The sequence below is a fragment of the Dasypus novemcinctus genome, chromosome 3 (genome assembly GCF_030445035.2).
Source record: "Dasypus novemcinctus isolate mDasNov1 chromosome 3, mDasNov1.1.hap2, whole genome shotgun sequence".
Taxonomy (NCBI): Eukaryota; Metazoa; Chordata; class Mammalia; order Cingulata; family Dasypodidae; genus Dasypus; species Dasypus novemcinctus.
In genome coordinates, this window is record NC_080675.1 from 79,039,758 (window position 1) to 79,053,112 (window position 13,355).

At 37.6% G+C, this 13,355-nt stretch overlaps 1 protein-coding gene across 4 annotated transcripts in view; it reads right to left on the reverse strand.

Moving 5' to 3' along the window:
- Positions 1–5,343: 5,343 nt before the first annotated feature.
- Positions 5,344–13,355, reverse strand: part of BRMS1L (BRMS1 like transcriptional repressor) — a 42,165-nt gene continuing 34,153 nt past the window's right edge. For all 4 annotated transcript variants that reach the window (XM_004449647.4, XM_071213977.1, XM_004449648.4 and 1 more), the window contains one exon: positions 5,344–6,932. In XM_004449647.4, coding sequence (XP_004449704.1) covers positions 6,815–6,932 — 118 coding nt within the window. In that variant the 3' untranslated portion in view covers positions 5,344–6,814. The remainder of the gene's footprint in view (positions 6,933–13,355) is intronic.

The window sequence follows — 13,355 nt, forward strand, 5'->3', positions numbered from 1 at the left end:
CATCTCTCTTCCCAGGGCTAATCTCTTTCTGGGCTCAGCTGCTTTGCTCTCTCCACAAGGCCAGCTGTAAACTATCAGGTGAGCAGCTTGGCTTTCTCCCTGGAGCTCCAGCTCTCTCATCTGCCATATCGTTTTCTCTCTCTCTCTCTCTCTCTCTCTCTCTCTCTCTCTCTCTCTCTCTCTCTCTCTCTCTCTCTCTCTCTCTTCCTCCCCACCTCCCCTCCCCCGCCTCCTGCCCCGTTGTCTGCTCTCTGTGTCCGTTCGCTGTGTGTTCTTCTGTGTCTGCTTCTATTCTTGTCATCAGCACTGAGAATCTGTGTCTCCTATTGTTGCATCATCCTGCTGTGTCAGCTCTCTGTGTGTTCGGCACCACTCCTGGGTGGGCTGAACTTTATTTCTCACTGGGCAGCCTTCCTTACAGGGCACACTCCTTGCACGTGGGGCTCCCCTATGCGGGGGACACCCCTGCATGGCAGGGCACTCCTTGTGCACATCAGCACTGCTCACGGGCCAGCTCCACATGGGTCAAGGAGGCCCTGGGTTTGAACCGTGGACCTCCCATGTGGTAGGCGGATGCTGTATCCATTGAGCCAAGTCCGCTTCCCCATGTCATTTTCTGTGTGAATGTCCACCTGCCAATGGGATAGGGACTCAACATCCTACTGATGTGGCTGAATCAAAGCCCTAATCTTAATTTGATCAAGTAAAAGTGAAACCTCTGACTTTAATACAAAGAACATGCCCAGAGGAACAAACCAATTTATAAACATAATATTTCTTTTTGAAATTCAATATCAAACTGCCACACTGTCTTATATATTCCATGTATAAGACCCTCCAGTCAAAGGCCACCATGAATCACACTTACAATTGAACAAGTTGGGTTTCTTGCCTTTTGCATTGAGAGAAAAGACACATGGCAGGGGGTGGGGAGGGGCAATATGAGGCATCTCAGTAAGGAGATATTAAAAAGGACTTATAAAATTTGGAAGGTTTATAGAGTTTAGGAGGTTTGGGGGAGGACTTTGCTCTGGACTGGATGCTGTCAGGAAGTAAGGACAATTTTGTGTTTGTATATCTTAATAAATCTTATTTAAAAGGCAGGAGGCAAGAAGTGAGGCCAAAGCTGTGCTTGGTAATGAAGCAGCAGTCATTCATATTAGCCAGAATCAGGGAATGTTTGGTGTTTTTGTGATTTGCAGACTGACCTTGTTTTTTGTTTATACATAGACAAGATTATGAAATAGTCTTGATTTTTATCTCACTTCCTCATGGTCACCGTGGCCTTGTTGATGTTGGGGCTCTATGAGTTTGCTTGTGTTCAACAGGAAAACAAGAAGGTCTAGCTGTGAGTGCCACGTGAATTAATAGCTGTGAAAAACTGCTTTTCTCTTCCTCACACAAACGTATGCAACTGTGTATACTTTTATGTTTTATTCCTTAAATTTATGGTGAATTATGTAAGTGTATTAAGATTTTCAAAATAGAAATCAACCGAACATGAAGCCCTAGTGTACATCATTAATGTTGTAAGAGTCAGAAACCCAGTTCAAAATAATTTGGAAAATGGAGAATTTTAGAACCATGTAACTAACATGAGGGAGACAAGAGGTGCTGATGAACCAAGGTTCACATTCTCTACATGGCAGGAAATTTGCCTGCAATTCCCAAAGTTTGTGTCTTCCCAGAGTCAACACCAGAGAGATACTGACTCTCTTCTCACAGTCAGAGTTTAAAAGATCCCACAAGATTCTAATTGGGGCAACCTGATTTACATACCCAGGTAGCCCAATCATCTGTGACCAGGAAGAGAGGAGTATGAGAAAAATGGATGCTTACATTGGAACCACATGGTCAGAGTAGAGGAAAGAAGCATTTCCCCCCAAAAAAGTGGGGCTGGATTACCAGGCAGGCAAAACAATAGAAGCTCAGCAGGGAGTAAAATATCAGTTCTGAGTTTTAGAAAGAAAACATTTGCTATAGAGCAGCAACAGCTTGGAGAGGGAAAAAGGAAGCAAAGAGCATGTAGGCCATTACAATCATCCCAGAAAAATATAACAAAGGCAACATTAGTAGCCTGATGAAAAGAGAACGATTTTAGGAAACATTTCAGAACTAGGATCTGTAGGACTTGATAATTAAATAGATGTGGAGTGAGGGTCAAAATATGTAAAGGAAGTGGACTTGGCCCAATGGATAGGGCATCCGTGTACCACATGGGAGGTCCGTGGTTCAAACCCCGGGCCTCCTTGACCCATGGGGAGCTGGCCCATGCGCAGTGCTGATGCGCGCAAGGAGTGCCGTGCCACACAGGGGTGTCCCCGGCATAGGGGAGCCCCATGCACAAGGAGTGCGCCCTGTAAGGAGAGCCGCCCAGCGCAAAAGAAAGTGCAGCCTGCCCAAAAATGGCACTGCACACACGGAGAGCTGACACAACAAGATGACGCAACAAAAAGAACCATGGATTCCCGGTGCCACTGATAAGAAGCCATCACAGAAGAACAAACAGTGAATGGACACAGAGAGCAGACAACTGGGGGGAGAGGATAAATAAATAAAACTTTAAGTATATATATAAAGCCCTTACATAGAGTTTATCAGGTAATAGGCACTATTCTAAGTACCTGACACATTAATTCATTAAACCCTCACCACAATCCTATGAAGTATTAAGTATTATTCCCATTTTTAGATGGGGAAATTGAGATGGACAGAGGCTAAGAAATTGCCCAAGGTCATACAGCTGGTAAGTAGCAGAGTTCACATCCAAATAGTGTGGCTCCAAGCTCCATGACTTTAGCCACCTGCCACGGCCTCTCCAAGATCTGAATTTGGGTGGTGATAGCATGAATCCAAGAGTGGGAACATAAGAAGAGCACTATTTGGGGTTGGAGAGAGAGGTAAAAAGGAGACAGGTGAAGCAGATGTGGCTCAAGTGATAGAGCCTCCGCCTACCACATGGGAGGAACTGGGTTTGATCCCTGGGAGCTCCTGGTGAAAAAGAAGAAAAGAAAGCATGCCCACGCAGCAAGCCAGTGCCTGCTGGTGAGCCAGGACCCGCACAAGTGCTCATGTGGAGAGCAAATGCCCCGTGCAAAGTGAGTCATGCAGCAAGATGATGACTCATCAAAAGAGAGACAAGGGGAGAGTCAAAGTGAAGTACAGCAAAATCCAGGAACTTAGGTGGTGCAACTGACAGGGAACGTCTCTCCCCATCAGAGGTCTCCAGAATCAAATCCTGGTGAATCCTAGAGGAGAGAAAATGAGAAGACAATGCAAACAGCAAAAACAGCAGGGCGGGGGTGGGGGGGAGTGGGAATAAATAAACTTCTTTGAAAAAAAGGGGGGGGGGAGGAGAAGATAGTATATGGTTTTTTAAATATTAAGTTTTTAAAGTATGAAGAACATACAGATGGAAATGCCCAGCAGGAAATTTGAAATATGTAACTGGGGTGAGGATAGAGACTTAGATTTGGGATTTATCAGGACATAGAAGAGAGTTGAAGCCAATGGAGTAAGTGAAATCTAAAGAGAATCAGAAAGAGGCCTGATATGCAGCCTGGAGGAAAACTGACAGTTAAAAGAGAATGTTGAATTGCAAGGAGAGATACAGGCCATTGTATATCTTACCATAACCTACGAAATTGGGTGGGATAGATTGTAACTGCAATGTAGACTTTAACCCATGCTTAGGGGTAATGCTCCAAAATGTGCTCATCAATTTGTAATGAATATACCTACACTAATGAAGGGTGTTGTTAATGTGGGAAAATGTGGGAGGTATGGGAAGCGGGGCATATCGGAATCCTCTATATTTTTTAAGTAACATTTATGTAACCTAAGTATCTTTGAAAAAAATATATAGATGCAATATGGTTGCTTTTTCGGGACATTGAAATTGTCCTGAATGATGTTGCAGTGACAGATACAGGCCATTATATATCTTGTCATAACTTACAAAAATGTATGGGAGAGAGTTTAAACTATAATGTAAACTATAATCCACACTTAGTGGCAATGCTCCTATATGTGTTCAAAAATGTACCACACAAATGAAGGATGTTTTTAGTGTTGGAAAGTGTGGGAAGTATGGGAAGCGGGGCATATGGGAATCCCCTACTTTTTTTTTTTTTAAGATTTCTCTCCCCTTCCCCATGCCCCACCCCGGTGTCTGCTCCCTGTGTCCATTTGCTGTGTGTTCTTCTGTGTCTGCTTATATTCTTGTCAGCGGCACCAGGAATCTGTGTCTCTTTTTGTTGTGTCATCTTGCTGCATCAGCTCTCCATGTGTGCAGCACCACCGTGGGCAGGCTGCACTTTTTTCACGCTGGGCAGCTCTCCTTACGGGGTGTACTCCTTGCACATGGGGCTCCCCTATGTGGGGGGACACTGCTGGGCCAGCTCATCACATGGATCAGGAGGCCCTGGGTTTGAACCCTGGACCTCCCATGTGGTAGGTGGATGCTCTGTTGAGCCAAATCCACTTCCCTCCCCTACACTTTTTATGTAACATTTATATAATCTAAGTATCTTTTAAAAAATAAAGATAAAAAATTAAAAAATAAAGAGAATGTCGAAAAAGCACCACCAAAGAGACATTGAAAATTAGTGTTTCTAAGGATAAACAGAAAAAAGTATCCTCAGATCCTGCTAGTTGGAGGGTAAACTGGTACGATTAATTTATTTGCGGAATTCAGCAATATCTAAAAAATATAAAATTCCTCTACCATTTACCCAGTTCGATTTAAAATTCAAAAAATATACTCTTTCAAATAGCCAAAGTTGCATGTACAAGAGTGAACTTCAGCTTTTTTTAACTGAGAAAGAAATAGAGGGGAAGGAGGGAGGAAGGAAGCACAGAGAAGTGCAATCTAAATGTCCATTATTGTATTAGTATTCCCCACCACAGAATTCCATGTGATTCTTCCATAAAAATGAATACTAGAAGAATTAGGTAGATCTCTAGGGGCTGATAAAGAAGGATTAGTATTAGAAAAAGTGCAGAAGAGTACATATAATAGTCCTTCAACATAAATAATAGGCCTGGCAAAGCCTTGCCTATTTAACTAAAAAAATACACAACCAATAAGGGACAGAGAAACTTACAGAATCTTTTAAAAACTCTGAATGAAGGAAGAAGAAAGTCCAGAAAACTGTAAGTATAATTTGGCCATGTTAGACATCAAAATATACCCCAAATATACTGAATTATGGTATAGGAAGCAGAAACATTTATTCAGCACTCAAGCTATTACTGCAAATTAGCTCAAATCCTTCTTAGAAGTGGACAGGTTATAAATAATAAAAGACCTAAATGTGCATCAGTAATTCAAGTCACTACAAATGACACTCAAACACATCTTTTATTATACTAAATTTAAAAATACAAATCTTATTAAAAATGCTTATCAAACATTGTATATATAAGTACTGTCAAATACTATTGGATTATCACATTATATACATTGCTAATATTATCAGAAACAGAACAAAATAACTTGATAATGAATTTCAGAATTAAAATATTTTAAAATTTGGCAACTGTGAAGTAGTGATCTGTACAGGGAGATGTTTGCAGAGGTAAAATAGTTAAGAAAACAAACGGAATAATGCAGATATCCTGTCCTATGTGTTAATAACTATATTTCTTCCCCATCCTCTTAGGTCTCATTTTAACAGAAATTAAAGTGCACAAGACTGCCAGGAATACTTGTTTGGGTTGTACCCTAAATATATACTACAGCCATAAAAATGTGCTGCTCTATTAAGAGTTTCAATGCTTTTTACTGTTCCCGAGGCTTTGAAAGTTAATCTTGAATGTGGCTACAGGAAGGGAGGCCAACACTTTCTCAATTGCACCAAATGACCTTAAAGTGTAAAAACACCCAAGGTAAAAATATTAATTTGGGAATAGATTCAAGCAAGTTATACCTATCTGTTTTGCCTTAGGAACAAAATTAGAATAAGGACCTAGTTTTACCTACAAAAAATGCTTACTACAAATCTGTTTCAAAAAATCAGACATGTACGCAAGCATCACAATACTGTCAGTTACTGTTTACCACTTACATACTTACTGCATCATAAACACCTGCTCTCTAGGGGTTCACAAGAAATACAGGTAGAAGCATGTTATTACTTGACACTAATTTTACTAATTAACATTAAGTATACTTTGTAAAAATAGGTCACCACCATACAATCAAGGAAGAAAAGCTGCTAGTCTACAAAAGTGCTCCATTTAGCTTTCGGACCCAATAGCTTAATTTTGGGTAAATCAAGATTATAAAGTAAGGCCATCAGTTCTAAATTAGCTGATGATACCATATATATAATACATACACACATACATGTTTAAATTTCAATTCTGATTTAACAATAATGTACTAGTACAAACCATTATAGGAAACATTTTATCAGGCTTATTTACAAATACACAATGAATGACAAAGTTATGGAAAAAAATTTTTAAAACGCAGATAAATATAGCCATTTAGGAACATGGTTCACTAAGATAAGACAAATTTGCATAATTTTTTTTAAAAACCAAAGAATAAAGTTGAGTAAGAAACCCCTATCATATTTACCTATTGGTCACTGGGCCTAAGAGTCAAATAAATGTCTGATGATGATTAAACTTTTATTTCTTTTAATAATATCAATATGAGGTCTACTTAAGAGGTCTACATACAAATACACATTTTTTTCATGTTTTGATGAGAATATTAAGTTATTGAACACATATTTTTTACTCCTGTGGCACATAACACTTGCTAACACTAATAAGGTAGATTTAGATAACACTTAAATCATGATTATGAATGTTTAATTGAATATTTTCCTTTCTGTAGCTGTGAAATGTAAAGCTTAGATTTGCTTCCATCAGGCCTCTTAAACCAAACTTCATCATGGTTAATTGTTGTAATTACGGCACTAAAAACAAAAGAAGAAAAAGGAATGAACGAATGAATTCCAAGATACTAAGATACTCCTCCACTCATTTTAGAGGACTAACTATAAATCCAAAATAGCTGGACTATAATATAATTGGATATGTAATTGTCCTGGAACATGCTGTCAAAAATATCATATTCACCAAAACTTAAAAGAGAATCTCCTTTCTTTTCCTAGTAGAGTTGATAAAATTTACTTTCTATGAGAATTATTAAATGCACTTTTGTTCTTACCCCATTCCTAGAAAAAAGACAGAGATGCTAAAATCACCTACTTATGTGGTATTATGCCTCCAACTCATATCAGCCTTTGATACAGGGAATCTTTCTAATCCAATACCTAATTCCAGGGCCAAACCATCTAGGGTACTTGTGCAGGCATTTTTTTTTTTTTAAAGAGCACTTGTAGGTTTACAGATAAATCACGCAGATAGTACAGAGTTCCCGTGTATCGACCCTCTCCCACACACACAGCTTTCCCCATTATTAACATTTTGCATCAGTGTGGGTCCTTTGCTATAATTGATGAAACAATATTATGATAAATGTGCTATTAACTGTAGTGCACAGTTTACATTAGAGTTAAACACGCTGTGTGGTTGTTTCGTTGTTTTTTTATTCTGATTACATACAACAACCTGAACTTAACCAATTTGTCATATTGTGTCTGGCTTATTTCAATCATCAAGGTTCATACATGGGTAAGCATGCATCAGATTCCATTCCTTTTTGTGAATGATGATATCCAATTGTATGTACACACCACATTTCGTTTATACATTCATTTGCTGAGGGACACAAAGGTTGCTTCCCTCTTTTGCAACTGTAAACAATGCAGCTATGAACATTGGCATGCAAATATATTTGAGTCCCTGCTTTCAATTCTTTGGGGTATGTATCTAGAAGTGGGATTGTCAGATCATATGGTAATTCTATACTTAACTTTCTGAGGAACTGCCAAACTGTTTTACAGGGCAGCCTCCCCATTTTACATTCCCATCAACAATGAATGACTGTTACTATGTCTCCATATCCTCTCCAACACATTTTCTTTTTTTTTTTTTTAATAGTTGCCATTCTAGTGACTGTAAAGTGGTACCATAGGACCTTATATGTGGGAAGCTGGTGCTCAACCACTGACACACATTGGCCTCCCTGAGATGGTTTTTTCATTTGTTTTACTTATTTTTTTTTTCAGAGGCACTAGGACCAAACCTGGGACCTCCCAGGTGAGAGGCAGGCACTCAACAGCTTGAGCCACATCTGCTCCCCTATCTTGTGATTTTGATTTGCACTTTCCCTAATGTCTAATGATGTTGAGCATCTTTCCATATGCTAACTGGCCATTTATGTATCTTCTTTGTAGAAATATCTGTTCAAATTCTTTGCCCATTTTTTTAAACTGGGTTGTCTTTTCGTTATTGAATTGTAGGATTTCTTCAAATATTCTGCATATTATTAGATATGTGGTTCCCAAATATTTTCTCCCATTCTATAGGTTGTCTTCTTACTTTCATGATAAAGTTCTTTATGCATAAAAGTTTTAAATTCTGATGAAGTCCTTATTTTTTCTTCTGTTTCTCTTCAGTGTAAAAATCCAAGAAACCAATGCCTAACACAAGGTATTGAAGGTTTCCCTGTTTTCTTCCAGGAGTTTCATAGTTTGGTTCTTATATTTAGATCTTAGAAACATTTTGACTTAATTTCTGTATATGGTATGAAGTAGAGATTCATCTTCATTTTTTTATATGGATATTGAGTTTTCCCAGCACCACTGTTGAAGAGACTTTTCTTTCCCTATTTAGGGAATTTGGCACCACTGTAAAAAATTCAGCCAAAGATGTGAGGGTTTATTTCTGAACTCTCAGTCCAATTCCTTTAGCTTATATGTTTGTCCTTGTGCCAGTGCCATGCTTTGTAATAAGTTTTACAATCAGAAAGTGTTAATCCTCCAACTTCATTCTTCTTTTGCCAGATAGCTTTGGGTATTTGGGGCCTATTATGCTTCCATATTAATTTGATGGCTGGCTTTTCCATTTCTGAAAAAAAAAAAAAGCTGTTGGAATTTTTATTGGGATTGCATTGAATCTGTAGATCACTTTGGGTAGAACTGACATCTTAACAAAATTTAATTTTCCAATCCATGAACGCAGAATGTCTTTCCATTTATTTAGGTCTTCTTTAACTTACTTTAGCAATGTTTTGTAGTTTTCCATATATAACTCCTTGCTTAAATTTCCTCCTAGATATTGGATTCCTTTAGCTGCTACTGTAAACAGAATTTTTTCTTTCTTGATTTCCTCTTCACATTGTTCATTACGTAGTGTATAGAAGTGTTACTGAGTTTTGTGCTCTGATCTTGTCCACTCAATTTGATGAATTCTGTATTAGCTCAGTAACTTTTTTGTGAACTTTTCAGGGTTTTCCATATATATAGGATAATGTCATCTGCAAATAAGGAAAGTTTTACTTCTTTCTTTCCAGTTTGGATGCCTTTTATTTCTTTCTCTTGCCTAACTGCTCTGGCTAGAACTTCCAGTACAATGCTGAATAACAGTACTGACAGTAGGCATCCTTGTCTCGTTCCTGAACTTAGAGAAAGCTTTCAGTCTCACCTCTGAGTAAAATGTTAGCTGTGGGTTTTTCATATATGCCCTTTATCATACTGAAGAAGTTTCCTTCTATCCCTAGTTTTCTAAGTGTTTTTATCAAGAAGGGGAGCTGGATTTTGTCAAATGCCTTTTCCACATGAATTTAGATGACCATGTGGTTTTTCCTCTCATTCTGTTAATGTGGTATATTACATTGATTGATTTTTCTATGCTGAACTATCCTGTATACCTGGGATAAATCCCACTTGATCATGGTATATAATTCTTATAATGAGCTGTTGGATTCAATTTGCTACTATTTTGTTGAGAATTTTTGCATATATATTCATAATTTTCTCTTCTTGTGGTATCTTACCTGGCATTGGTAATGCTGGCCTCAGAATGACTTAGGAAGTGTTCTCTCCTCTTCAATTTTTTGTAAGTTTGAGCAGAATTGGAGTTAAGTCTTCTCAGAATGTTTGGTAGACTTCCCCTGTGAAGCCATCTAATCTTGGGCTTTTCTTTTTTGGGAGGTCTTTGACTACTGACTCAAACTCTTTACTTGTTATTGGTTTGTTGAGATCTTTTTCTGCTTGAATCAATATAAGTAGTTTGTGTGTTTCCAGAATTTGTCCTTTTCATCTAGGTTATCTAATTTTTTGACATACAATTGTCTATGGTATCCTCTTATAACACTTTTGTCTATGGGGTCAGTAGTAATGCTTCCTCTTTCATTTTTGATTTCAGTTGTTATTTCCTCTCTTCTGCTCACTTTGGATATAGCTTGCACTTCTCTTCCTACACCCTCCAGTTCTGAGTAATGTTTCTGATTTGAGATCTTTCTTCTTTTTTAATGTAAACTATTAGAGCTATAACTTTCCCTGTCAACACTGCTTTTGCTGCATCCCTTAGTTCTGTGTGTTCATTTTCACTCATTCCAAGATTATTTCCTAATTCCCCTTGTGATTTCTTCTTTGATCCACTGGTTAATAGTGTGTTGTGTAGTTTCGACATATTTGTGAAATTTCCATTTCTCCCTATTACTGATTTCTAGCTTCATTTCATTGTAATTGGAGAAGACACATATAAATATTTTATATTTTTTAACTTTTGAGATTTGTTCTGTGTCCTAATATACAGTCTATCTTGGAGAATGACCTATGTACACTAGGTCATAGAATGTGTATTCTGCTGTTGTTGAGTGAAGTGTTCTAAATATGCCTGTTGGGTCTATTTGGTTTATAGTATCATTCAAGACTTCTATGTCCTTACTGATCTTCTGTCTAGATATTCTCTACATTATTGAAAGTGGTGTATTGAAGTCTCGTACTATTATCATAGAACCATCTGTTTCTCCTTTCCTGTCTGTCAGTATTTGCTTCATATATTTTGGGGCTCTGCTTTTAGGTGCATATATAGTAATAATTGCTCTTCTTGTTGACTTGACCCCTTTATCAATATATAGTGTCCTTCTTTGTACCTCCTAACAGTTTTTGACTTAAAATCTACTTTATCTGATATAAGTGTAGCTATTCCAGCTCTCTTTTGGTTACTTATTTGCATGGAATTTTTTTCCATCCGTCACTTTGAACATACTTGTGTCTTTGAATTTAAGGCTCGAGTCTCTTTTATACAGCTACTGTTGGGTCATGCTTTTTTTAATCCATTCTGCCACTTTCTGCCTCTTGACTGGACAGCTTCATCCATTTACATCTAAAGTAACTAGTGATAATGCAAGATTTTCTTCTGTCATTTTGCTATTTGGTCTTTGTAAGTCTTATATCTCTTTTGTCCCTCAGTCCTTCCACTACTGCCTAATTTCATATTTATATTATTTTTTATAGTGAATCTTATGTGTATATTGTTCAGATATTTTCTTTGTGGTTTCCATAGGGCATAAATCTAACATCCCATATCTATAACAATCTCTTTTGCTTTGATACCAACTTAACTTCAATAGCATACACGAACTACATTCCTATTCCCTATCCCTTCACCTTTTTCTTGTACTTGTTACAAAATATGTCTTTATATATTCCTTGTCCAAAACCACAGACTTATCATTACATTTTGTGCACTTTCATTTTAAAACCTGCTAGAGTAAATAGTGGAGTTAACAAAAATACCATGTAAGAGCACTGGCATTTAAGATTACCCATATGGTTACCTTTACTAGAGATCTTTATTTCTTTATGCTGCTATGATCTACTGTCTAGCATCTTTTCCTTTCAATCTGAAAATCTCCCTTTAGCATTGCTTGTAGGGGAGGTCTAGTAGTAATGAACTCCCTCAGTTTTTGTTTATGTGGGATTGACAATCTCTCCCTCATTGAAAAAAAAATGATCTCACTGGATATAAAACTCTTAGTCAGCAATTCTTCTCTTTCAGCCCCTTAAATATATCTTATCACTGCCTTTCTGCTTCCATGGTTTCTGATGAGAAGTCAGCACTTAATCTTATTGGAGCTCCTTTGTACCTGACATGTTGCTTTTCTCTTACAACTTTCAGTAATGTTTCCTTGTTCTTGGCATTTTTTTAAATTAATAAAGGCCTAAACTTTATTGATAAACTGCTGTAGACATTCTGACATAAGTTTAAGCTACCTATTTAGGGGAGACTTACACACGTAGCATTTAATCTTTGAGAACAAAATGGGAGGATGGTACAAATCCAATTAGGACTTTAACTTATATATTGTTCTTGGCATTTGACAGTGCGGTTTCTTTGACTTCACCCTGTTTGGGATTCATTTGGCTTCTGGAATGTGCATATATCATGTCTTTTGTTACATATGGGAAGTCATAATTTCTTCAAATATTTCTTTAGCTTCTTTCTTCAAGGACTCACATAATGTGTACACTGATACACTTGAAGGTGTCCCACAGGTCTCTTGGGCTCTATTCACTTTTCATTCTTTTTCCTTTCTGCTCCTCAATCTGAATCATTTTGATTGTCTTGCCTTTAAGTTCACTGATTTTTCTTCTGCCTGTTCCAATATATGCTATTGATACCCTCTAAGGAATTTTTATTTCCATTATTGTGGTCTTCAACTCCAGTATGTCTGTTCAGCTCCTTTTTATAATTTCTACCCCTTTATTGAGATTCTCATTTTGTTCATTCATCTTCTGGATATCCTTTAGTTCTTTCTCTTTGATTTTATTTTGTGCTTGAGTATATTGCAGATCATTTTTCAAAGTCTATTTCTGCCATGTCCAATGTCTGAACTTCTTTGTTAATGGTTTCTGAACTAGTTTTATCTTGTTGTCTGGATGGACCATTATTTCCTCTTTCTTGTGCTGTAATCTTTTGCTGCATACTGGACGCTTAATATTTTAAAGTGTTAATGCTGGAATTCAACCTCTGGGCTGTCTGTTCCTTAAGTTTGTATTCAGTTAGTGATATGACAGGTTTCCTCGAGTGCCAGGACAAGAACAAATAGTCCAAAGCAAAAAAAAAAAACACAACACTTTTCACAGTTTTTTAAATTGACTGTTAGCTGGTGTTCTTCTTCAGAGTTTAGCCATCCTGCAAAGATCAGCCTAAGGTAAAAAGTAAAGTGTGGGGTCCCCTCTCTCTTTCCTGTGCATGCAACCCATCCAGGGCATGTGCTCATGGACTCAGGAATTCCCTTCTACTTCTTTTGAAATAGACTTTTCCCCACTCACAGGCGCTCTAATTTTTTTAAGATCTATTTTTTATTTATTTACTCCCCCCCCCTTATAACTTGGTTGCTGTCTGCTCTGTGTCCATTTGCTGTTCGTTCTTCTGTGTCTGCCTGTCTCCCTTTGTTGCGTCATCTTGCTACGCCAGCT